The following is a 27,276-nucleotide window of genomic DNA, read 5'->3' as shown; positions in this document are numbered from 1 at the left end:
ACCTCCTGTGGTGGGCTGCACCATTCCCATATATCCTGTCACTGGATACCAGGGGGCAGAGACCAGCATCTCCTCCTTCACTTCCCATCCTCAGGAAGCTGTAGAGATGTTCAAACTTAAAAATTCATTTAAAATTCCAGTCTATAAAGTGTGACTGAGTTTGCAATACAGTGACATAAGCCTTCATTATCTATGGGAGCACTTCTACATTTGCCTAAAACATATGAAGTTCTGGCAGATAGAGGCTGTAGGAGTTTTAAAGATAGAATCTACTACAATCCAATTAACTTTATCTTTCCAAACAGAAAATTCAAAAATTAGGATAAAATATCCATGATATGAAAGCACATTTCCAAATAACACATGCTTTCTAAATCAGTGTATATTTCAGCGTTGGTTTCTTGAAACTTTTATCAAATGAAAAATCCAACCACAGAAGCAAGAGTTATACTTGCTGCTGAGTTGGAAAATTAGGGTTTAACTCAAGTCATCAAAGTTGTTTAAACTTCATTCACTGCTAGGAGAGTTTTTGTTTTGCATTTTTGTCAAGCTTTGAAAAAGCTCAACTCCATTAAAATGTACTCAATTCAGCTCAGTTAGAATGTACAAAGACAGCATTTAAGAATTACTTTGTTCGTGAGCTATATATCTAGCAAATGTAAAACATGTCTAGCAAATATAAAACATAAAGTTTATCTCTTAAATAGATAAACACAAGAAGTATTATCTAGAAGTGCTGTAACATTTTAACAGGTAAAAAATTTAAAAGCAAAAATACAGGTGGATACTTAGGTCTATTTTCAGAAATAGCTACAAAAGAATTAATAACAACCCAATTTGCATTACTGAATGCCAGGTTAACATAAATTTGCATCTCTAACTGCTAATCACTTTTGCCAACCTAATGTTCTGTCTTTTAAGTTTTCTGCATTCCAATTAGAAGTTTTCTTCTTGAGGAAAATCAATTTTTGTGCTTTTCCAAAGTGATCTTGTTGAACTTTGAACAAGCCCTGAAGAAAATAATTTCTTCACCAGCAGCTATTCAAGCTTCAACTAATTATGTTAAAAGCTTATATTTTAAAGATAAATACTACAGAAATATTCATTCCTGAAAAAGAAGAAAATACTGACATTTACCCATTCTAAAGATAACCACAGTAGTAACCCCTTACTTTAATAAAATCCTGCGAATTTGTAATGAAATTTGCATTTACTTTGATGACTGTTTTACCCAGTTCTATATACCACATAATTATATGTGTATTTCAGACATATTTAATTATATTTAATCATATTTATGTCATTATAATTTGAAAAAGGTAACTTGAGAGCAGCTTATACATTTTCAAGTACCCATAACAAGTAATACTGGCCTAAAGACATGCCAGTTGAACACATTAAATGTTACTTAGATAATGCCTGATCAGTATTGGACAGGATATAATTTGGGAATCAATGCTGGAGGCACAACCAACTCTAATGGCTTGCAAATTACCATACTACACCAAAAAAAAGCTTTGCCTTAGGTACACATAAGTTGATATATAAGTTTAACTAGGCATATGTAAAAAAGGAATACAATTATTTACATTAAATTCCAGGGAGGTTTTAAAAAAAAAATTGTAGTCACTGAAGTCACTCTGTTGCTTTTGTTTACCTCCTCTTCAGTATTTTTCCCCTTGTAGCTTTTCTATCCCTATTCCCTGACTCTGAACTCTTTTCTTCCCTTGGTAGGTCATCCATTACCAGATGGGAACGTGACAAGTGGCAGAGATCACGCTTACCTTTCTCACATAGCACTTCCTTTTCCTGCACAGTTCATCCAGCATTCTTCACCAGCTTTAAACCCTCTAATTAAGGTGCCAGGAATGCACGCTTTTATTAATCAACCAAAATCCCAAATCACCCAAACCATATCTGGAATTTGGAAACGATGCATTTCACTTGGGATTAGAAGCACTACGCATACACATACTGAATTACAAACCCCATCTGGTATGAAAGGCTGGGCAGGATGGAACTCCTGCCTGGTTTCATTCTCAGGCTATAGGACTGTCCTAACAGCAGTGTGCTCATCACAGCATCACTGCAATCACTCATTTACAAATGGATCTCCTCTCTTGTCCAAGAGTTTACAGGACACTCAGGAACATTTAAAACATCCAGTGGCTGCAGTTTAAGAATAGCCACCAGTGCTATCCAGTTAAATGACACTCAATGATGAACAAGAAACAAGCTCTAACCTATTTTCTGTACATTTTCTGTACATTTTCTGCACATTTTCTGTACATTTTCTTTACATTTTCATTCCAGAGTGTGCCACACAAGCATGATTTAAAATTCTGAAGTATTATTCACCACTACACATTTATTTTCCTTAATAAAATTTCTCCAATATCGTAACTAGGTACAGTGAATATACTGGTCTCAAACATTTAATTTCAGCACTTTTTATTTGTAGGCACTGCTTTTATCAGCGTTCCATTACTTGCCCTGTATTTGTTGCCAAAAATATGCACAAACAAGAAAATGGATGTCTACCTAATATTTAGCCGAACAGTTTTTAATGAAAAATAGTCAAATTTTTCACATTGATCCTCATTACTATAATTATTTATTGTCCTGTGCCTCTCTTCTCTAGTACGACAAAACGAGTCATAGAATGATAGAATATCAGATTGGAGGGGACTTCAAGGATCATCTGATCCAACCATTCTTTGCCAAAGTACAGTCTGGCCAAAATGGCCCAGCATCTGCCCTGGAGTCTTAAAAGTGTGCAGTGTTGAGGAATCCACCACTACCCTGAGGAAATTATTTCAATTATTTTCACAGTGATTGTTCTCACTGTGACAGAGTTTCCTTTTGGAATCTCTCCAGGAGTAATTTTGTTCCCAAAAAATTAGTCTCTAGCCTCTTTGAAGCCTCTCTTTCATTACTAGAACACAGTGATCAGGTCTCCCTTTCTCTTTTCAAAGCTGAAAAAACTCAATTCTCTCAGCATTTCCTCATATGGCAGCTTCCCAGTCCTTGGATCATCTTTGTGGCCCTTCTCTGGACCTTCTCCAGCCTGTCCACATCTTTTATACATAGTGGGGATGAAAACTGAACCCACTATTCCAAGCGCTGAGCAGAGTGGGACAATGACTTGTTCATCTGTGCTGCTGATGCCGTTGCTGATGCAGCCCAGCACGCTCTGGCTTTCCTGGCAGGAGCAGCACACTGCTCACTCACACTGAGCTTGTCATGGGCAGAACCCCAGCTGGTTACATCCCAGCCTGTGCTGCGTGCCTGGATTATGCTGCCCCAGGTGCAGGACTTTATCCTCATGCTTCCTGAACTTCCTAAGGGCCTTGCTAGCCCACTCTTGGAGCTAATCCAGGCCCTCCTGCAGGGTGCCTCTCCCTTCCAAAGTGCCCACTTATTCACCCCGTCTGGTATCACCAGCAACCTCTGTCAGGGTATGCTTGATCCTCTCATCCAGATGGCTTATGAGGATATTAAACAGCATTGGGCCCAGAACTGATCCCTGGATGATTCCACTTGTGACAGATTGTCAGTTTAAAAAGTAGCCATTGACCACATATGTGCTGTACAAATGCCAAAGAGTTTTCAAGTTTGCTTCTATTCTGACTTTGAATATGACTCAATGACCATTCAAGACTTGACTGGAGTCGTCCTTATCACAGAAGTTGGCCCACAGGCACAACATCATGCTGCGAGTGCCTATTCAATAACCAAATTTGCCTTAGATGTGGAAGTACTGGAAAATTTTTGATGATTTTGGTAACATTAGTGAGAAAAAACACGCTGCAAGCAGGTCTCAAGAGCAGCTTCTACTGTGTATTTAAACATGCATATCTGGGAGTAGATTTCACAGAAGGAAAGTGAAATCAATTAGTGGTTTAATTTTCCCTTTCCCTCAATTCATTAAAAATATTAAGGATTATCAGGTAATAAACAGGTCCTGCCAAACAGCTTTCAATATCCTCCTGTAGCAAAATGATTCTTCATTATTAGCAGAAGAGTAAAAAAAGAGGCTTCTCCAGAGCATAGAACCTCCACTGTCTCACCTCATATCAAATAAAATACCTGTCAGTAGCAGAAAAAAAAATTACTTACTAGTTTCTGAAAAATCACCTGGAAAAAAAACGTTTGAATCTGTAACAACTCTTCATCTCTCTATGCAAATGAATCGCTAACCAAGTAAGTCAGACCAGGGACAAAGTTAATGAAAGAAGCTTAGGTAGAGAAAAAAAAAAAAAAGAAGAAGAAAAGAAAAGAAGCAAGCCAATTAATTACTGAGAACAAATGTAGTACAGCCAGAAAATGAATGAAACTAGAAAAGAATAATGGGAAAGTACAGGAAAAGAATTATTCAGGCTTCATTGATGGATATGATGTCAAGATGAATACTGAGTAAGAAACAACCTACATGAAAAGATGCTGCAGGAAAGATTAAAAATTATTCTAGTAACCCCTGTTTTCTTAGTTTCCTACATGGAATTCACAAAACAACAGAAGATATGGTCCATCCATTTTTCAGCTGTATGTTTCAAAAAAAGAAGAAAATATGCCTTGAATTTGGAGTCAGACTTCAGTTGAGAAAAACTGTCTGCACAGACATTTAATGAAGATTTATGAACAAAATCCTCATTCTTTTCCATACAGAAGACTACTTAATTGTAATTGTGAATTAAAAAATACAGTATTGTTCATTACTGCATTTCAGGTTTTTTACTGATTCAAAGGGAGAAAAAAAGAGACAGAGGTGTTGAGTCTGAAACACTTTGCAGAAAACTCATCACAAGTGTAAAGACTAAGAAGCATCATCCATACTCCAACAAGACTGAACCAAATCATGCCAGACAAGAACAAGACCAATGCTGCTGGTGCTACATTTTCAGGAAAAATAATAGACCCACACAGCTCTGTTCTCTTCTTGCTCTTCTCTTCACTGAATAGAAGGGCAAGACTAGAAGCCAAGAGTACAAAAAGTTGAAGATGTTTATCTTTTTTTCTGAACCTTGAGTAATGTAAAAAAGAGAAAGGGAGAAAACATCTTCAAAATACTGGCTGTTCTTTCATAGTCACCTGCATTTCCCTTTTATCCTCTAAAAAGGCATAGGAGTTAATATGCAGGAGTAGCAAACTGCTATTCTCAGAGCAACAGTCACTGGGAGTAGCCCATGGCTGAGAAGACCATTAATTTGAACAGCTTTATTACAAGCTAAACTGGAAACTCAGCGCACAACAGGACTATTACTTAGCTCTTTGGCATATATTTTTTATTTTCTGATTAAACTCAAAGTATTCTAACTTAACCTTGCAGAATAAAGATGTATTTTATTTCTCCCACCAAAACCCAGAAATCTATAAAACACAGTGTCACTGAAGAGGCTACATACAAACCTCTCCAATCCCCACTAATCCATACAAAATCCACTCTGATCTATGTATGTTACATTTTAAACCATAATATAAATACTTAAAAGTCTATAAAACTGCCTTAAAAAGAGAACCTTGAATCTAAAGAATGCAAGCTTTTGAAACAACTGTTCATGGAAACAGTTTTCATCTTGTGAAAATGCATATGGCATAAGACATCACTTGAAAGACACAGTCTTAATTCCTTTTTTTTTTTCATTTTGGAAGGAAAAAACTCATTCCATATATAGACATAGACCATTTTTGGCAACCTCTATGGCATAATTAACCCACGTAATCAGCAAATGGTGATATCTCAAATTCCAGAACATAGAAGTACTGCCAAATACTGACTTCATGAAGGCAATCACTACCAGTGTTTATAAAACACCACAGTTTTGGTGGTTGTCCCTCAGAAGTTCCCACCACTCTGTGTATTAGGCAACCAGAGACAAAGAAACAAGCATGGAAAGTAGGATGGGAATACTTCTGAGGATGTAAGTCAATGCTACAGAATAAAAAAGGGTATAAAACAGAGTTTGCTCCAAACATCTACCAAAAAAGTCCTCTTTATCATCACAAATACTTCACATCTCTCTCTGATTCCTGGACTGGGTTCTTAGAACAGGTGCTGCTATAAAGAGCTTTTATAATACTTTGACTGGCATGAATGAAGCTCAACTAGTTACAGAGGCAAGCGACTTCAAGTGGAACTATGAGTTAAGGCAGTGCTCAGAACTTTGCAAAAAGACTTTGACAACATCCTTCGAACTTCTTTAGTACTGTCAGCAGTACAGTAAACCAACAAGTATTTATGAAGCACTTACGTCAGTTCAGTGCAGCTCATGGTTTATATTCTAATCCCTGATAAACCTTTAGGCAGTGCAGGACATCTCATCACAATGTAAATGTCATCTTGTTATCTCTCTTACAGGATAGAATTACATATTTAATGTGTAAGAGGAATAGGACAAAGCACAGACATGGAAATATGGATTTTCAGGAAAATACTACAAAAATAAATCTTGGGCCTCCTGAAGTATTTTAATGCAGAACCTTAAAGAAGAAGTCATGAAGTACACAAATTTATCTAAGTCTTATGACTTTATTTGCAGGCAACTATAGGAGAAAGGATAAAAAGAAACTTAGTTTTTCAGTATTCCTATATACACAATAATGGAAAAATATTTTATAAAATATATATGGAAGTGATGATATTCTATGAAATGCTCTTGCTTTGACACCTGAAAAAGATGCTTTTAAATATATATGTATATCTGTAGAGAAAGTTCTGCTGAGAGCTTACCTATTTACACCTGGTTTCTAATTTGAAAAATCAGTATTTAATAACCACTCTTCCAATAATAATCACTTTTCAGTGGGCTGTGGAGGAGTAAGTAGTGAATGTTCATGCAAAGGAAGACAGTATGCCTTACCCTGAGCCTCTGAACTTGACAGCCTTGTTTCTCTGTCATCTTCAGAAAGTGACTGAAGTTCGATTCATCAAGCAGGATATACACTGCAATCCCTCTAGTAGATGCTTCCACGATTTCTCTAAAAATATCCACATCTGTAAACATATCCATAACAATGGCAATGACCTGAATGAAACAGGAAAAACACAAATTATTGTATTGCATAAATCATATATAGAATTCTTCACTGAAGCCTGCACTGAGCAGCTAATACATTAATATTTTTTACACATTAAAATGTTCTAATTCCTATGTAGTTCCACTTAACCTGAAAGCTTTGAATACCACTAGATCTTCTTTGTGAGAAATCAAGTGAGCACCAGGGTGACGTTTGCCATAAGTACCAAAGTCCAGCAAAATGAGTTGTGAGTTGTCTTGGTTTTGTCTGGAATCAAGTTGATTTTGTTCTTAATAGATGGTACCATGCTGTGGCTGGGATTTAGCACAAGAATAATGTTAATAACAAACTGATGTGGTTGTTGCTAAGTAGCGTTTATCCCAAGCGAAGGACTTACCAGTGTTCCATGCTCTGCCAGTGAGCAGGTGCATAAGAAACCAGGAGGAAGCACAATCAGGACAGCTGACCCAAACTGGCCAAAGGGATATTCCACACTGCAGAATGCCATGGTCAGAGTGTAAACTGAGGGGAGTTGGCTGGGAGGGGCCAATCACTGCTCAGGGACTTTATGGACATTGGTCAGTGAGTGGTGAGCAACTGTAACATGCATCACTAGTTTTACTGGGCTTTACCTCTCCCTCTCTCTCTCTTATCCTTTTACTTACAATTATTGTTACAAATACCAATAGTACCCTTTTATTATTATAATATTTTACTTTCTGTGTAACAATATACTTTACTATAGTAAATTTACTTATTTAATTATTAATCTGTTCTTATCTCTAACCACAAGAGTTTACTTCTTTCCAATTCTCTCCTCCATACCACTAAGGGGTTGAATGAGCAAGTGGGTGTGTGGAACTTTGTTGCTGGCTGGGGTTAAACCATGGGTGTGTGTAGTGACTGGTTTTATGAGGGAAAAGGAAACTCAGCAAGGGTTCCCTCCCAGAAAGGAGGGAAAAACAGCAATACAAATGCTGTGGAAAAACATTCAAAATACAATTGCATGATGCATTAAAAAAAAAATCAAATAAAATTTTTTTAGACAAGGCTTCTCAGTCTTTCATTATTTTCTCTAAAGCTAATGGCTCAAGAGCTGGAAGCAGCTAATAAGCAGACACTGAAGAGCTGGAGGCACTCTTACTGGGACAAAATGTCCTCAGCCTGTGAGAGCTTGGCTCAAGAAGATCAGCATGCTGAACAGCAGCTACCAACACCCTTCAATCCACAGGGATAAAGCAAGTGTGTCTGATTTGGAAAAGCAATGTCCCTCTAGTGGTATTTTGGATACAAATATATATAGAAATGTTGTACTGTTGACATAACTTTAGTAATTTGGGAAGAACTTCTGTTGAAACGTGAAAGGAAATAAGAGGAAGAACCAGGGTCTGTGTAACTTGTAAAGGTATTATTTTTATCCACTAGTATTCATGACAAGTTCCAATGAGATGTCTTAGGTGCAAATTCAAACCAAGTAAAACCTTTTACAGATGTCAGAGCAGGTTTTACCATTTTCACTAATCTTTAAACTACCTATACATCAACTTTAAAGGTGTAATTGTTAGGTTGCAAGTACTCATCTTATTCTAGACCTGACATATTAACCTCACACAGGTAAATGCTGTTGCACACAACCAGGTAAAAGTTATGTCTCCAGTCAGTTGCACAAATTACCTTTTTTGAATCCCAACTGCTTAGAACTAAAAGCTTCATTTATGCTGAACATGTAATCAAATCACTAGAAGTACAAATGAGAGAAGACTTACATAAAGTAACAGTAAAATAACAATGAAAACAACTAGAAAAGTAAAAAGACAACTCCCAAATAAGAGAAAAGGAACAAACTTGGCCTCTTCATTACATGTCACCTGGCAATAAAGAGTCTTCACAAATCCACCAGTCAGAGGAACTGAATGGCATCAAAGAATTCCATTCTTTTGAAAATCTTAGGTAACATGCCAATGCACTACCTCATTTCCTTTACTGAGTTTTTGAAAGTAAAACCTAAACATGTTTTTCTCCAGTACAGAATATGTTTCTTTATCTGAGGACTGAAAACATGAATGTTTATCTTGACTCCAAGGATCTCATCACTTTCAGACTGCACCTTCTGCTTGGTCTTGTTTCCGAGATACACAGTGTTAACTGAACAAGGCAACCCTATTTATTCATCTGTCTTGTTTCCCTTGTATCTGAGAAGAAAAGTGCCAAGACAGATCAAGTATGGTAGGTAAAGACCAAAAAATAACCTGTTCTCAAATTTGAGTCTGTTTCATTACCTGTTTACCCCTTCCTGTGAACTCCCTAATTTCTTCTTAGAATTTTCTTTTCTTCAGATCTTCAAGAAATGGGTGCTCATTTCATTCTAGGATCAATTTAAAAGTAAGGAAAAAATCCTGAATGGATTCATTAGTGTTGTACACTGAAACAAGTACATCCATTTGTGCATTTCCTACAAACCAGAGGTGACTCTTGTTGAATGTCCTCATTAGGCTGCCCATTTACTCTTAGCAACACTCAACACTCTATTAAATACAAACATAATTAGGCTTGGCTGCTGGAGTGCCAAATTTGAACAATGCATACAATACATATATGATACATACAATATGTAAAAAGTCATTAACAGTGATAAGGTAATTTCTGCATATTGATTTCCATAAACCAAAACAGATGTTTGACCATAAACTATAGATTTTGATTCAGAAAGAGTGGATTCCATAAAGGTCATGGAACAGTCTGGCCTTTAAATGTATTAAACTTTTTTTTTTTTTTTTTCTCCTTTTAATAGGAGTGTGTGTATATTTCCCCAGTTTCCATATTTTGCAGCAGAAGAGAGTATTGCACATGGGAAAAGACAGAGCAAATATGGTATTCAAGGTTCCAAGTTTTGATTAATTAGGGAGACCAAGATTAGGAAATTACTTCAGTGAGGTATTCTATAATGTGTACCTACCTTTAATTAAAGCTGCAAAAACAGCTGCAGGATTAGTTACTTGCTGCATGACTTTGGAAGAAAAGATTTCACTGCTGTGTTTTTACTTTTGTTTTTGCAATTGCAGAGCTGATTTTCACCCTGGTACTTACAAGAACACAACAGTGGATTCCAGCAAGGAAGAAAAACTGATATAATTCAAACTGCAGAAATACATCAGCAAATTGCCTATTCTATACATCCTGTTTCTTTTATGCATAACAATACTATCCTGAGTCAAGAAAACCTCCTCAAGGCAGAAAGCTATAATGTCATACAGGAGGTTTCCTTACAAACTGCCTTTTTTTTCCAAAGCATATTTGTTTTCCACAATGCAAAGATCTTTTTAAAAGGAACCACTCATCCTTTTGAAGCAAATACAGTGGCCTTCCAACTATTCCAGGAAAACTGGATGGGTACAGCAGTTTTTTGATGAAAGCACCAGAACTCTGCGAGAACTTTCCAAACCTTGTCAAACTGATTATCACCCTGATCAAAAATGACCCCCTTTTGGGAACAGCTAAGCAAGCATGTTACAGAAAGGAGAAAACAGTTGCTAGAGCAGACGCTGTGCATAACATCACACAGCACTGAAATTATGCACAGCAATAGGGAACTACCACCACCTGGGTGGGTATTGGACAGAAGAGCACATTTCAATGATCAACTAAAAGTGAAGACAATGCAGAAACCAGTTTTTATACTAGTGTTCTTCTCCCAAAATTATCTTTGTTTATCTTTTAAGCTTAAAATTTGGTTTCAATGATGTCCTTACAGAACAAGAAAATCTGCTAAAGTCAATAAGCACAAAATTACTCCTAAAGAATCTGGCAAAATGCTCAATTTAACTGAAGGCAGCAGTAGAGCCATATGCTATTATCCTTCTTACTGTCTTGACACTAAGACTACGCTTTGCAACAGAAAAGTAAACTACACACCCTTCTTTAGCATTTAAAAACATGTAAATACAGAGAGGAAAGTGTAATTTTGTTGAATAAGACTATTTTAATGCAAATATTCTAAACAATCTTTTTCAGAAAGCTGATTTATTTAATTTGCATGTAAGTGAGTAAAGTACCATTTTAAAGCTCAGTATCTCTATCATCACTCTGTACAAATACAGAGTATTCTTTTCATTTTTTCAAAGTTCTTAATCCTCAATTTCAGTAAGTGACTGACTCCTACAAAAAGTACCAGTGACAAGGTTCATGAAAGACACATATACATTTGTTTGTTGGTTAAAACAAAAAGCTATAGCTGGAACATCCTGCATATCCTTGATAAACAGGAGATTATGTCCATGGTAACATGGCAACAGAGTGGATAACATGACACAGTAAATGGAGGCCAATGTTCAGTTCTGTGTTATAGGGTAAGTTACTGCTACTTTGGGCCCATCCATGTGCATTGTATCTGCTTAGATGGTTCTCACTTTCAGAAACTAACTCTATCCAGAGGCTTATCCAGAAAGCAGCTGCCAATCCCAACAGTTACACTTATCAATAAACATCCCCTGAGCGTGTCCAGGGGAGGGCCACCAAGAGGGCACTTGCCCTGCGCAGGTCTCATGAATGAGCTGGGTTGTTCAGCCTGGAGCAAAGACGGCTTCAGAGAATCTTACAGCAGCTCCTGGTACTTTACAGGGAGGTTCTCAAGGGACAAGGTCAGGTTCTTTGCAGTGGTGGCAGGACAAAAGGAATGGTCACACCGAAACGAGAGCAGTTCCACCTGGATACAGGGAAGCCCCTTATTCCCACAAGGACACCCCAGCAGTACTGCAGGCTGCCCAGAGTGGTCCAGTTTGTATTCTTGGGGGTTTTCAAGCCCCTGCTGGATAAAGCCCTGGGCAACCTGTTCAGATATTACCACGAGCCATGCTCTAAGGGAGGCTGGGCTGGAGACTTCCAAACTGACCAAAGGCTGCAACTCAATGATTCAGAGATCTTCATTCCCATCATTTTCAAAATGAAAGCAAATTCTGCCACGTTTGGCAGTCATTATAAACTTTGCTGCGAGGCCTAAAGAAAACAGAGACTATAAAAAGAGAACATAGAGAAATAAAGGAGTTTTTCTGCTTTACTTCTTACATTTTTGATAAGAAAAAACAAGTGGATTTTAATCTTCATTGAGTTTTAAGACATCAAAGTCAACCTTTTTAATAAGTGTGTGCTGAAATTCAAGCATAAATGTAACAAAAGGCCTTTACTGCTAGCACTCAGTAAGTCTATTTTGTGAACTCTTGACAGTTTCATTATCTCAGCATTACCACTTCTTTCACAAATATGAATTATGATTCTCCAGGTTATATATTGCAGTGTGTGTCATTTAACAACTCCTTTGCTTTAAACAGTAAAAATACACGAGTCCTCCACTCAAACTGCTTGCTTAGGGCAGGCTTTGCTAGGGACACCTACCAATATCAATAACCTAGTAAAGAATAATGCTGAAGACCTACCCTACACTGCAAGAGTATTGATTTCTTGTAACCCACATGCAGCTTACTCTGGGCATTACATGACAAAAATCCATACTGCTGTGCAGTGCTTTAAATGTCACCACCCTTTCTCACTCCAAGAACTGAGAACCACATCTCTGACAGAATTATTAATTCTACTTTCATTGACCTTTCTCTGTTACTCCAGTCCTCTTTTTGCAGATCTCTGTTTTGGGGAGGATCTCCTTGAGGCACAGGCTCAGTGCTGTCTGAGTCTGGCCCTTCTCAGAGAGCAGTCTATTCCAACAGGGCTGTGTGCCATGCTGCTAGAACAGGAGGCAGGCAGCAAATGGACTGCTGAGTCTCTGGCATCAGAAGAGACAAATTTGGTGGTCAATGCAAACAACCTTCCCTCTAGTAAGCTATATAATATGTCCCACAAATTACTGTGGTTCTTTTCTCAGTTATATTATGTTGGTTTTTATGGTTGAGGGTTTAGGTCCAGTTAGTTCCTGCAATTCATATTAACTGCTCCCTAATAAATGACCTGTTATCCTTACTTTCGGGCACTGTTGCTCACACCAGAGTGCTTCTAAGACATAAGTTCATTAATTTGGTATTAGTTTGCAAAATTGAAGACAGCTCTGAAATGCTTTGCACAACACATCCTTTTATTGCAAAGTCTACTTTGAAACCATTTGTCTTGGATGAATTGCTGAGGTCTCACAATACAGTAACAGACGAGAAGTCTTGCAATAAAGTGCCAAAGTGTAATGTAATGAGGGAAGCTTGGCTCTGCAAATACAGGCTAATGCAATAATATAAATAGTAATCAACCATCTGAGTATTATCCATTCTCCTACAATTTCTGTGGCAATATAATGGAACAAATACTGAGGTGATTTATACCTATGCAACATTCATGAAATTAATATCACTACTTGTTGCATTGTCACTACTTGTATTATCATCATAATTGACCCCCTGAGATCTTATTTAATATATTTAATTTGGCTCTACAGACACAGAGCAATATACCATAACTATTGCAGTGTACTTGGAAATGTTCTCCCACTATTGCATTCTTTAAAAGCAATTTAATTAACTACAGGGTGAAGTCTGGCACTTCATTATTACAAGCAGCTACACCACCTCAGAATCAGCTCTCCTAGCCCTCACTTATCCTCTTTTCCTCCTCCTGCTCCAAACTAGTTCTACCATTTATTCTGAGGATAGAAAAACACATGCTCTCAGAACCAAGTACACCTTCTGTTCTGATCACCAAGCCTCATTTTATCATGCCACGTATCACCTACAAAATCTAAGAATTTTAAAGTAAAAACTAAGTGTATGTGGAATAAAAATTAACTTCCAACAGGTACATGAGCAATCCTCAATAACCTTAATAGTTTTTCCCTGCAACAGGACATGAGAAAAGCTCAACATCAACACAAAATCATATAAGTAAGTTCACTGTACAGAAAACATAAAACTAAACTTTTAGCTATCTCCTGCAATACAACAAGAAAAACCAATGCAAACTATTAGAAAATTATGAAGGCGGGTAATCACATAAAGCAACTATACAAATAATTTTCACAGAATTCACAGGATGACAAGGATGGAAGAGACCTTAAAGATTGAGTCCAACCCATGCCCAAACATCTCACTAAACCATGGCACCATGTGCCACATCCAGTCTTTTTTTAAACACATCCAGGGATGGTGACTCCACCACCTCCCTGGGCAGACCATTCCAGTACTTTACCACTCCTTCTGCAAAAAACTTTTTCCTAATATCCAGCCTATATTTCCCTTGGCACAGCTTAAGACTGTGTCCTCTGGTTCTGTCAAGGGTTGCTGCCTGGAGAAAGCGACCAACCCCCCTGACTACAGCTGCCTCTCAGGGATTGAAGAGAGTGGTAAGATCACCTCTGAGTCTCCTTTTCTCCAGACTAAACAAGTCCAGCTCCCTTTTAAACTGTGCTTACCTGTGTAGTCCATATGGTATCTGTTCTGTCCAAGAAACACACACAAAAGATGTGCGGTAGGGGAACTTTCTAGCTACCAGTAACAGGGGAAAATGTTCTGATTCTATTGGCGAAAAGTAATATGGCAATAAAAACAGGAGCTCTGAGAAAGGATGCAATTTTACTTTGAAAAACACTGGGAAGATCAAATTCTTACAACGAAGAATCTTCTTAAAACTACACGAGAATTCTGCCTTTTGCTCAATTTGGGAACTTTTTTATAGCTTAATATGTCTAAAAAAAGCAGATCAGAAGACCAGCATTAGATCTTCGACAGGTGAAACTAAAACCAAAGCAAAAGTAAAGTTTTCTGAAATGGAAATAAGTCTGTTTTCTCTGAAAAGTGAATGTATAGAAGCCTTCTGCATTACCTTTCAGAAAGCTATTGCAGGCCAAGCTAACAAGTCATACATACACCACCTTAAAGTGACACCTTGTCTGTCACCTCTTGAAATTCATAAAACTGGGAATTTTATCTTGCAAAACCAATGGGAGTGAGCTACCTTAATTCTATAAATGTGATGGTTATCTATGAGTTTGGTAGTTGTTATTATGGCTGAAGGATTAGTGAGAACTCATCGTGAGCTGACCAAATTACAGGAGACACCTCCTCACTCTGGCCAGCAGCAGAGGCAGTAATTCCTCTGAAGCTTTACTTCCACACAGGCAGAACTGAGTGTCAGCAAGTCGGGGCAACGAGAAGATAAAAGGGGATATTCCAGGGATTCTTCATGGGGACTTTCCAAAGATCATTTATAAACCTAATCCTTGGAATGAAGGATCTGCAAAGAAACAGCTGCCGCTCAGTGCTGGGACACCACAGATAAGAAAATATTTATCTACATGTGCAAAAATCTGCCACGCATCATTAAAACAACAAGTGTTCGCAATGCTCAATTTTAACACTTTCCTTCCTGCTTGCAGTGCTCCCATCAACAATTAAAATGCTTTTGGTATTTAGCAAGCAAGTTGTGTTCTGTCACTGAGAACAGAAGCAGGCAGAGGTGCCAGAGAAAAGGACATAAGGCAGCACAGAAAATCCTTGGCAAGATGGCGGGAATGCATTAGGGACCTTCCTCTGCCCTTTCTTCTCTTGCCATTGGTATCACTGCTGTGTTCCCAGAGCCATGTGGGCTGCAGCTGGTTGGGTAGCAAGATTCTAATATTTGTATTTAGCCCTTCAGAATGTTCATATTCAGTTGTTATGTTGAGAAGCTGCCAAGCTTTTTCTGAGGAAAGCAATTCAGAAAGGAAATGCCAGGATTTCTGACGGCCTACGACTCTGCTATACCACAATGGAAATTCATGACAAAAATCAAAGGTACTTCTCTAGCCTCTGGCTTTCTCTATGATGAATTTCAAAGACTTGCTGCTTCAGAAATACTTTTTTTATTTAAAAGAGTATTAACAGCTTCAATATGTAGGTTCTCATGGGATCCCTTAATATTTAGTGAGTGTTTAGGCTACTTGAATTAATATTATAATGTTATACTTTTTATTTTAAATTTATTTATAAGTAGAAACACTTAATTATTCATGTGTGTATTTAGTGATTGCACAAAAACAAACAATGCACAGCAGTGTGATAAGTCTCAATTATTTTATTTAAAAGTCTCAGTAGTATGAGTTACTACTACAAGGTTAAAAACTCTTTCAATACCTGAAATTATTATCTCACACCTGAGAACAAGGGAAAGGGATCCCTCAAATGCAGGGGGGAATAAGGGGAAGGCAAAGGGACAAAAACTTTTTTTTAAATGCACTAAAATTGTCCTTTCAAATTACTCCTGCTTAAAAATGCTCCTCATGCCACAGTACACTAGATTGGACATTAATACTTCTAAGGGCTCTTCCTGTGATTTCTTTCAAGAAATATTAAAGTAACTGACTGCTTATCAAAGAGTCAAAGTAAATGTATGAGATTTCAGCTAATCTAGATAACAATTCTAGAGAATATTTTGGGGGTTTGCCACTTTTAATGGTACATTTTGGTGGGGTTTCTTAGATTAGGAATGATGTTCTGAGTCAGTCTGCTTTCCCACTGATTCACTTGGGGTTCCTCAAGAGTCCTGTACACGTTTTCAATACTAAACCCTTCTTCCTGAGAGTTTATATGTTGAAAAATGCTCGACAATGTATAAAAACCCACAATACAAATGAACATTTACAGGTTGTAAACTTTAATCTATAACAAAAGCATTTCTTAAAGTACAGAACTTTGTTGGCATTTGTTAATTAGTTACTTGGAAACAATGAAAGATTCTCTTCATCAAAGGCAGATTTGTAGGAAGAAGAGATGATTCAGACCAACTTTTCTAGACCAGGAAGGATAGTTTTGCTTTTAAGTTTGCTTATGCAAGAGCTGTGTACAGTTTGTCATGTTTAAGACCTTAAGAGTAAACTGCCTGAAATCCCTTGCTCTTGCTTACAAGAACAAGTAGGTACAGCAGGAACAACTTGCACAGAAGAGAATCCAAGAAGAAAGGCAGGTATGTAACACAGGAGTGGAAACTACTCACTGACTCCACAGTAGATGCTGGAAAAGAATGGAGTTAAATGAAAGTAAGTGTCCCAAAAGCAGGAAACACTTATTTTTGCATTTCTATGCACATGAAAATTTTGGTGTATCCAAGCCAGCAGACAAATCTGATGTGTTTCAGAGTGGCTTATGATTCAGAAAGATAGACTTTGGACCACCTATATGCAGTATGTTAGACACAGTCCACATGGATGGCTTAACAACATTTTTAGCAAGTGGAAAAATAAAAGCGTACAGTTGAGGAAGACTTGTAGGCCGTGTACTGCTATGTCCACGAGCCTTACACCAGGGTGACCCTGCATCAAGCAAACAAAAATTCATGCAAAGACTAATATTTTCTAAAATGGAAGGCGTTGCAGCCAAGAGAAAACAAATCTATTTTTGTAGGCAGTGCCCAACTTAAAACAACAACAATAACAAAAAATTTTAAAAATCCACAAAACAAAACAAACAAACAAAAAACCAAAATCCAAAACAAACAAAAAAAAGTTCAATCACTAGATATTTCAAATCAGTGAAAGGCTGCAGAGCAATGAGCATGATCTGATTATATAACTGACTTTATGACCTTGATACTGACAAACAAGTCCTAATTATATCATTAATTGTTGAAGGTTAGTCCTCCATATACACTCAAAACTTCTTCCAGAAGGTAAACTGCATAAGGAACACTGGTAGAAGAAAATGTCTCAGAGATACGTGTAGGAAAAAGAGGAATAAAAAATTGGGAGTCCTTGCAGAAGACATTGTTGTATGTCCATAGAACCCCAAATGAGCTAGAAGCAATTCTGGTTAAAAACCTCCTCTAGTTCATGGTCTAGAGAAGGTAATACCAAAGTGAAGAAAGGAAGCCTCAACAGAGGCTCCTGTTAATCTTTGGAAAGTAGTGGCATAATTTCTTTGTCTTTAGGTTAAGAAGGAGCATTACAGTCTACTGCAATAGAGTAATATTTGTTGCAGCTAAAATTAGCAGACCTGGATGGAACACGTGCAAGACAGCTAAATAATTTTGCTGTTGGTCATTTTTAATTAAACATTTGAGTATCAGAGAAATAATGATTATTGCCACAATTCAAGAAACAGCCTGATGACCCAAGCTGGTTGCTCAGCCTCACTTCTGAAAGGAAAACCAACAAAAGAGTAAATTAATACAGAAATGAAGGTAATCACATATTTAGGGAACGGTAAATGGGAAAAACACCTTTTCAAATATTGCTTATTTCATCCTTTTTCAAAATCTAGCTTTTGAATTCAGATTCATCCATGTGACTGAGAGTCAGTAAAAGACACATGAGGTATACGCACTTAAGGACTGGTTATTGGCCAGATGTGTAAAGTAGTTGTCCAATGAAAACATTTTGATTGCATGTATTTCTAGCAACCTGTAAGGCTCAATTATATTACAGATTTTCATACAGTTGTCACAAAAGGGGAAGCAAACCCAGTATAATTCACAGATTATTATGGCCTATTTCTGTTCCCCTTTCCCTTCCTTCTGTAACTGCCTTTGCCTTACTTCCCTCTTCCCTCCACCTCCCCCCCACCACTTCACTTGCTTAATTCTTTCTTTTCCCTTCCTGTTCCTTCTTCCCTCTTTCAACGGAGGAACTCCAAACTGATTTGAATTTGAGACTGAAAAAAACCTGCTACTGGATGCTGAATGTGGGCTTAAAATGGGCTCCTATGCATTTTACACAAGCTTAAAAATACTCCCTTTTATTTCACATTTTATGACTATACCCTTATGCTATTCACAACAAAGCTTTTGATTCCTGCTACAACTACTGTTTGCTTCAATGCTACTAATTTCAAGTTCTATGGATGTACCTAAATATGTTTAAGGAGGTCAACTCAAGCAGTAATATGGTTAGAATAAACCAGAAAAATACAGAATGCAGGCTGTTTAAAATTACTGGTCACAGGGTCAGTATTAAGGAAAGCCAGTGATCGTCTGGTATAAATAAGAGAGGATGAAAAATTAAAAGTTTCTGCGAGGTTTAGCTCTGCCAGATTCTCTGTTCACCTTCAAAATGTTTCCAGTTTAGCTACATGACATAGTAAAATGCATTTATAAGTAAAAATAGAATGACTGGACAACACCTGTAGTAACATTTATGTTGCAAAAAAAGCAACAGCAATTATGTCATATCACTATTCTGAAACATATACCACAGATAAAATGTAAGCCTGCAGAAGTCCATATGGCACACAGTTATATCTGAATGCCAGTAAACAACCTAATCAGATGATTTAAACTATTTGCTTTTTTAAACATGCTGCCAATTGAGCAGGAACCTTCCCTGATACTCATGAGAAGCAGATTACACCACCTGCTCATAGAGCAGCCACAGCTCCTTGTGCAACATATTGCTAATGACTGTGTGCTGGCAGACTGCATTTCAATTTCACCTATTTAAGACAGGTTTTGAAACTAATTAATTAATTGTTGTCTGCAAATCATGTTCAGGTCCTCAGGTGAAATCCATTTCCCTGGCATGCCAGGTTATTTATTACAGATTAAATGAAAAAGGAAAAAAATAATGGCAGACTAGTCTGAAAGCATCAACAGAATGTCCTAAAGATAAGAAAAGATTAGTCTTGTTAATAAGTAATTATGTGCAGCTTTTCAGGAAGAAAACAGATTTAAATTTTTATGCACAATAACATATGGAGCAAGATGTCTGAAATAGTAGGGAAGCAATTATAAAACCCTGCTCAAACCTCCCGTGAAGCAAACTGAAATGAAGAAGATAAGCAATGCTGCAATTCTTGTAGCCCCAGCAGAGTGAACTGTGAATTGGAACTAAACAAGGTGCTAAACAGAATTTAATTTCTGATCAAATGCAGCACTTAAAAAATAAAACAATAAAATTATTACAACAATAAAATAATTACAAGTAAAATTATTATTAGAGAGTTTTAATTTCAGTACCAATGTTATGCTTTAAAAATACTTTATTTATAACAATTATTTCCATTTTTAAATCCTTTAAAAGCTTTTTAAGTGAAACCTTAATGAAACAATTCTCATTTGAGCACGAATCCTGCACAGGTAGTGAAGTATTTGAGGGAGTTTCAAATCAAGGGATAAGAAATGGAATTAAAAGACACAAGTGGAAAAATTTTGAAGAAAAACTTCTTTCTTATTTGTTTCTGTCAGGTTTTTGCTCAACTGATCTTTTGCCTCTGTGTAAGCTGACTTTTGAATAACCATCTCTGTCAAGGAAGAAGCAATACAGCTTTACAGTTATCTTGGTGAAACTATTATTTTGAAAATGCAGTTAGCATCAGCTTTCACTGATCTGCACAGCTCTTCCATAAGACCACACAAGTATTAATTCATCACTTGCAATTTGATACTACAATTGTGAAAAACCAGAGGAAAGATTATTTGATCCTTTTGGTAAAAGTCTGGTCAGGTATTTTTAATACTTCATCTTTGCTATCTACTACTCTTTCCAATTAAATGTCAAAGTTTATTTTTGATGGTTAAAAGTTTATTCATAATGTTTTCAGTTTATTCATAATGTTTTAGGTGTATTCATAATGTTTTCTTGAATCAGAGCCCTAGGCCACTTCAAGGACACATCTGGGAAGGAGCAGACACAGCCAGGCTGCAAGACTTCCTTCCACAACCCAGATTCCATCTGCCTCAGCCACAGATGGGCACCATGGTCTGCTCCTCTCATTTTTCTCATTCTCACAAGGATAGGATGCATAATGAAGCACTCAATTCAAGAATCATTAAAATGAACAATTATTCAAATAAATGAGTTATCACTGTGCAAGTAACAGAACCCTTTATACTCAATTGAGCTAGTGACCAAGTTAATGGCAATTTAAAAAGGCTTTTTAAGGAAAAAGAGAAACATGTTATAACAAGTCTTCCAATGTACAGCTTCATGTGTGTGAGAGCATTCCCCTTTCTACAAAATATTCCTCCTACTGTGCATTGCATGCCAGTTCACACACACACACCTAACCTCCACTAGGGTAATGATAATCAGAGATCTAATCAGGAAGCCTGCTGAACATCAGCAAGAAATGCAAAACTCCTGCTACAGCAAGGTGGTATTCTCCAAAACATCACAGCAGATACCTGAATCTAAGAATGGAGGAAGAAGAAAATCAGTCTCAGGGGTACCTACTGCAGCTCTTCAGCACCTTTCTTTGCAAGATTTGCTGTCTATTTGCACCAATGAATCCTCTGCAGCCACAAAACATTCCTGCATTGAATATCTGTGTATCTCAAGGGTATATATGTTAGGAAATATGAGGGGCAGAAAGGAAAATTCACTTATTTTGCCATCAAAAGTGGAACCTTCTAATAATAAGGAGTGAAAGCAGAAACACCACTGACCAAACCACCCATGGATTTACAGTAAGCCACGTTCTATTGGCAAATTGGGTCTGCTGGAAAATGTGCCAAGCATGCTAATTGCTATATTTATATGAGTTAACTCATATATTTATATGAGATAACTTCAGTTGTTTGAAGTAAGGATGGAGGTGAGAACATGCAATATACATCTGTGGAGGAGAGGTGAACATTTTATTCCAAGAACACTTTGCCAAGTGTTGTTTTTCAATGCAAAGCAGTGCCTTTCAAATAAATGTTTGTTATTATATTATGTCTCAGGTCTCAGGAAACATGTTCCCTTGAGTAACCTGCCCACTCCAAGAAAGCCTCTTCCCATCCCAGACTGCTTTGCTCCCCGTGCCTGTGTGCATGCATGGAATCCACATTTTCTGTAGCATAGTGCACACATTTTCCCTGTGCACATGTGCACACACACTGACTGAAAAAAACCCATTTTACTATTTGCCAGTTTCCTTTAGATAAAAAGTTTCAAGCCAGCACTGTATTGACAAAAGAAAAAAAGAACAATCATTTCAGATGTAGGAACAGGACAGTTTTTATCCTTTTTTCTTTCTCACTTAAAAAGGTTTACACCTTTTCCTGCTCTTCAGTGTGTCTCACTGTAATTCTGAATCTGTTTTCAGATATTGTTACCGTGTGCACTCACTCAAGAAGTACAGCTTTCAGGAAGGAATTTTTCAGTGAGTCTATTATAATTTTTGGTTTACTGTGACTAGCAGGTGGTAACTAAAAGATACTCCAATCTCTTTTCAATATTAGATGTGCAATATACATAATTTTCACTAACACAGGGACAATTTTTGCAATGAAACAAGACTCAGGTATGCAAAGGTGAGACTTTCATGACACTTCTGTGGGTGACTGAGCATTTGCTGAAATGCAACCTAAATTAGAAACACTATTTCAAGTGAACAACAAAAAAGTTATTATCTTGTTTCTCATGCACAGAGGGACATTGTGAAAAAAATAACATCAGAAGATGGGCAGATAATGGGGAAGCAAACAACTCTGTTTCATATGTGGATATCACTGAAATATTTCTGCTTGAATGCTCTAAAGGAAACAATCTCATGGACAAAACAAATACACAAAAGCTTAATGCAAAATATAAAGTTTTAAACCATAGGAAGCAACTGAAAAAGGTAGATTTCAGCAAAAACCCTTGTAACTGTTCCCTACCCCTAGCACAAGGTATGCCAAACTATCTATATGTCTCCACAAATCACTCTGAGATTATATTCATATTTATAACTGAGGAGTCTGCGTTCTACAAGGAATTTGTATACAAGTCTTCCAAGTCCTAGCCAAATGTATTTAATCATAATTTTTTTATATTCAATAAAAATAAAAACATACAAAAACCACCATATTTTTTAAAGGATGTAAAAGACCTTTGAATTGAGACAAATGCAGGGAACTAGAAAAACATGTAAATCACTCCCATTTTATCCAGTTCAAGAAGATATTAGCATAGAAATATATTTTTAATAGCGTAATGTTATTTACAACCTCTTGAATCATCCCTGGAGCAACTAAAAAACCAGAAACTTACTGAAATCTTTTTCTACTACTTCTCTGTTGTAAAAGACTCCAGAAGAATTACCAGAAAAAATAAGCATATTTTTAAATTCCTTTTAACACTCAAATGCACACAGAAAGCTTTTCTCCTCTGTAAAGTGCAAACCATTCCATAAATGCAGGAATAACATATTGCACCTATTTTTATCTGGGAATCTGAACAGGGTGTGTGTGTGTGTGTGCGTGTCCCGTGCAGGGACACCTGAGTCAGCCCATTGCGAATGATCTCTGCCACTGGAACAGTCTGGTCACGCTGAGGGGATGCTCCAAGGAGGTGAGGACACCCTGCTCCCTGTGAGTGCCCTTGTGCACTGATCCCTGCTGCGTGAGCAGCTTCTCAGGGATTGTGGAGAGGCTGAGCATCCCAAGGTCCCTGTGAAAGCAACTCCTGCAGCTACAGATCAGCCCGAGCCTCACCTCAGCCTCCAGTCCTGCGTTTAGAATTCTCTGCACCTTCTCTTTTGGCTGGCTGTCACGTTGAGTGATGAGATACACAAGCAGAAGGCTCAAGCAGGCTTCGTCTGCGTTTGCAACCTGTGTTTCCTCAAGCAAATGCCATCATTTAGAGAAAAGTGATTGTCCAAAAAAATCCCTTATCTCCCGGGCAATTATGAATTAGTTACCCAGAAGTGTTGACGGTAAGACAAGCACCCACCTGTTTTAAGGTCAGATTTATTCCTACTATCAGCTCTTTGAGGATGCAACACTGTCAGACTTGTGCTGTGCAGGGGGTCAGATGTCAATATCATTACAGTCCCTTCTGACATCAAACCTGTGAATCTCTCAGTTTTATCAGCCTCTGCTGATTTCACAGTCCAGAAATGGCTGCAAAGATGAACAAGGAGAGCCCAAACAAGCTACGAGTTCTCAAAGGCTACAAACACTGATCACAGGATCACGTTTACCCAGCTCTTTCTTAAAACAACTCCCAGTAAAATCACTTAGAAAATCACATCTGAAAAGGAAAGCAATGACAAGGCTCATGAAGAGGACACATGAACACAGTGAAAGCAGGGGTATATAATCAAGAACAGAAGACTGCTTTATATGAAAAAATAGCATTCATTAAAATACCAAAATAACTGCTAGTCTTGGGGGAAAATCATGTCTCTATGAATTGAGTTCAAAACTAAAGGCCTGCCACTGGGACTTTGAGGAGAATGAACCTGGAGTATAGGAATTACAATGCAAAGAGCCACTCACTTCAAATTCCCAGGCACAGAGAACCCAAAGGATGCCTAAAAAACATCAAGGAAGCAAAAACTGCAGATTCTGTGAAACATCCAGGAATATTTTACAACTCGAAAACAAATGAAGCATTTAAATTGGGATTTTCTCAGTTTTGTGGCTTTGAACAAATTTGAGAATGGAAGGAAAAAGGAGTGTACAGTTTATTACCATTAAAATCCTTCCTGGACAACCTGTTGACCTTCAAGAGCCAACCATGACTTTGAAATTAATTAAACTGTCCGATGTGAAATACCATTCTCAATTTTCATAATGCATTAATTTAGTTAACTATGTTCATAATTACAATGAAAGATTTTTGGCACACATTATATTCACAGGTGTTTTGCATTTCAGCTTAGGGCACTGCTGACAGCAAGTTTTTCAATGAAATTCCTGTGTGTGTGTGTGTGTGTGTGTGTGTGTGTGTGTGTGCATTTCTTATATGAATATTTTGTAACCTGTTAATACAGATTATTTAAAAATATTTGATGTCAGTTCTTATTTCTTTTTTTTTTCAACAGGTAAAGAGATTTCTCTTATTGCATTTATATATTTTAGAAGCATAAAATGCATCAAAATAGGATGCTTTGCATTTTTGCTGTTTCAGGCCAAAATCCAATTTAGAGCCACAGACCAGCAATTTAAAAACAAATCCATAATAGTTCAATGCTCATTACTTACACGGGAATTGTTTTATTCATGGCTGTTGAAAAAGAAAAAATACAAACCAGTGTTTTTTTACTGTAATTTAGGACAGTCAGTGGAAGTCACTAAATTAGAAAAAAAAAGTAAAGTACTGGATTATTTTTAACTTTTATGTTACAATGCTTTCTATGTTTCCAAATTTCTCCTCATCAGAGAAGTAGCTTAAATTCTAGCCAAAGTGATTTCTTTCATAATCTCCAACTGAAGCATATTTAGCATAATTTTCAGAAAGCTCTCCACTGTTAGGACAGCAATGCCTCCAATAGGTATTGTCAAGAAGCTTTTTTGTACCATATCAGAGATTTCTTTTCTTTAGGGAAAATTTTAGATTCTTTACACAGATTCGACCAAGACTGATCAAAGAGACTGCCCAGATTTAGTAAGGAAGGAAAAATTATGCTTAAACCCATGTATGTTTCTTTTTGCATGCACTATATATATTATGAATCCCCACACACACTGTATGACAAAAAGCAGCTCTAAATTCCATTTGAGTTTTAAAACTAGAAAGTCTGTGTGAAAACCAGTGTGAAATGAAAGGCAGCCTAAAATGCCAGTGTTACTTCTTTGAAATGGGTCAGAAAGATTTCTGTATTTGGCATTAAAATGCCACAGCTTTTCATTCAGTATCATATTTCCACAATCACAATTCCTCATTCAGTTTCATATTTCCAAAACAGGTAACTATAAATGTGCTCCTAGAATGTTTCAACAAATGTGCTCAGCTGGAAATCCCCCCAAATCTTTAAACACCTAGTTTTTTGTGGTATTTTCAACCTAATTACATTCTATGGAAAAAGTCTGATAAGGATTATCTTCTAATGAGACTTTCAGGTAGAGTACATAGCTTTGTAACTTCAGTTCCTGCATTAAAATTAAAAATTAAAATTCAAATTATTTCTGGTTTTGTTATGTGCAGTCTACTACCTTAAAAATAGATGACTGGGTTATGAACTAGACAGTAACACATTAAACTGTTTTCTTCTTTTACTTTAGTAGTCCTTTACTCAAAAGACTACTTTGTATAATTAAATTTAGCAAATAACCTCTCAGACAGTATGAGCAAGGTCTCTGCACAGAATTTAGCAGACTATGAAATTCTGATCGCTAAAATTTTTAAACACCACTAAGAAAATTCAAAACAGGTAGACCTACCTATGTACACACCATTCTGTATCAACATGTCATAATTGTCCATTTCTCGAGGTAACTGTTTTGTTTTAATTTAAGAATATGGACCATTTAAAAAACAAAATCCATAAATTATTTTGGACAGTTCTATCATAATAACTAAATTCCAGATGTTTACTTCTTAACTCGTTTTTCTTTTGTTTTTTTTACTTGCAGGCCAGCATACATGGAAAAGTGCACGTGTGCTTTTTGCAATACATTTTGCAATCATTTCTAAAGCCTTAAGAGTACAAGTTGAGAAATTTTTCCATGGAATTTTCCTTGCAGAGTACATAAGCTCAGTAAATATGTGTAACATGGCAGAATAAAGCCTGTATCCCCCGTATAAACTGTTAAGGTCAACATGATAAACGAAGTCTCACTTTTGTATTTCTTCTGAAGGGACCACCCTATCTTCTATAACATTAATGTGTGTACCCACCCCACATCTGTGGGAGCTGGGCCTGAATGCAGTGATCAGTAAAGGGATGGAATAGCATCTGAGGAAAGGAAAACATTCCATTGGCTTCATAGCTTTGCTTGGCTTTCAGATATTCAGCTATTCGACACAGTTTTTATTTAGAATAAAACAATTAGAGCAGTCTGCTTGGACACATGTTATTCTTTTTCAGGTGCTCACAGTGGAAGCAATCACCTGAAGATGTAGCTCATTTTGGATTACAAATGTACTGTGGCATGATTTAAGAGAAAGAAATTAATTTAACCTTCAAAATCAGATCCTTAATGATATATGGCCATATCCCTAGGCATCAATCCTGCAAACATATGCATGTCAAATTAATAGAACCTCTCATGTTCACAAATTACAGTATTTAAATCCTCCCAGAATTACAGATCTAATTTTGCTTGAAGAAAAAAAAAAAAGTGTCTTCAGTGAGCAGATATTATTTCTTGTCGTTCTGCCCTTTACTAAATATTCCCCCAAAAAATTCTTGTCAAATTTTATTAGATGTACTGTTTGATAAAAGAAGATGAAAATCAATTGTGTATACAAGTCATGGTTATAATTAAGTAGCCTACTGTAATTTCTGATACAAAATTGTTCAATCTCTAAACTTTGTAATTTTTGCCGAAAACATCAGTAAGGTAGTCCTGTTCAGAAAATATACCTTCCTATTACTTAGTATCAGAGATGCAATTTAAAATAAAAATCAGAAACCTGGCAATAAAATTGATGAGACAAGCAATTCAAAAGCA

General features: G+C 36.9%; 1 protein-coding gene across 1 annotated transcript in view; it reads right to left on the bottom strand.

Moving 5' to 3' along the window:
- The window catches only part of FAM83B (family with sequence similarity 83 member B), a 44,331-nt gene that overhangs the window by 6,168 nt on the left and 10,887 nt on the right, over positions 1–27,276 (bottom strand). The window contains exon 2 of the mRNA XM_054280579.1: positions 6,861–7,025. Within this exon, the coding sequence (XP_054136554.1) occupies positions 6,861–7,025 (165 nt within the window). The remainder of the gene's footprint in view (positions 1–6,860; positions 7,026–27,276) is intronic.

This window comes from Melozone crissalis, unplaced genomic scaffold, assembly GCF_028551555.1.
Source record: "Melozone crissalis strain CALT ecotype California unplaced genomic scaffold, PUWL_Pcris_2 ptg000027l_1, whole genome shotgun sequence".
NCBI classification, from domain to species: Eukaryota; Metazoa; Chordata; class Aves; order Passeriformes; family Passerellidae; genus Melozone; species Melozone crissalis.
Note: the sequence above shows the minus strand (reverse complement) of the source record. Positions and strands in the feature narration are given on the sequence as shown.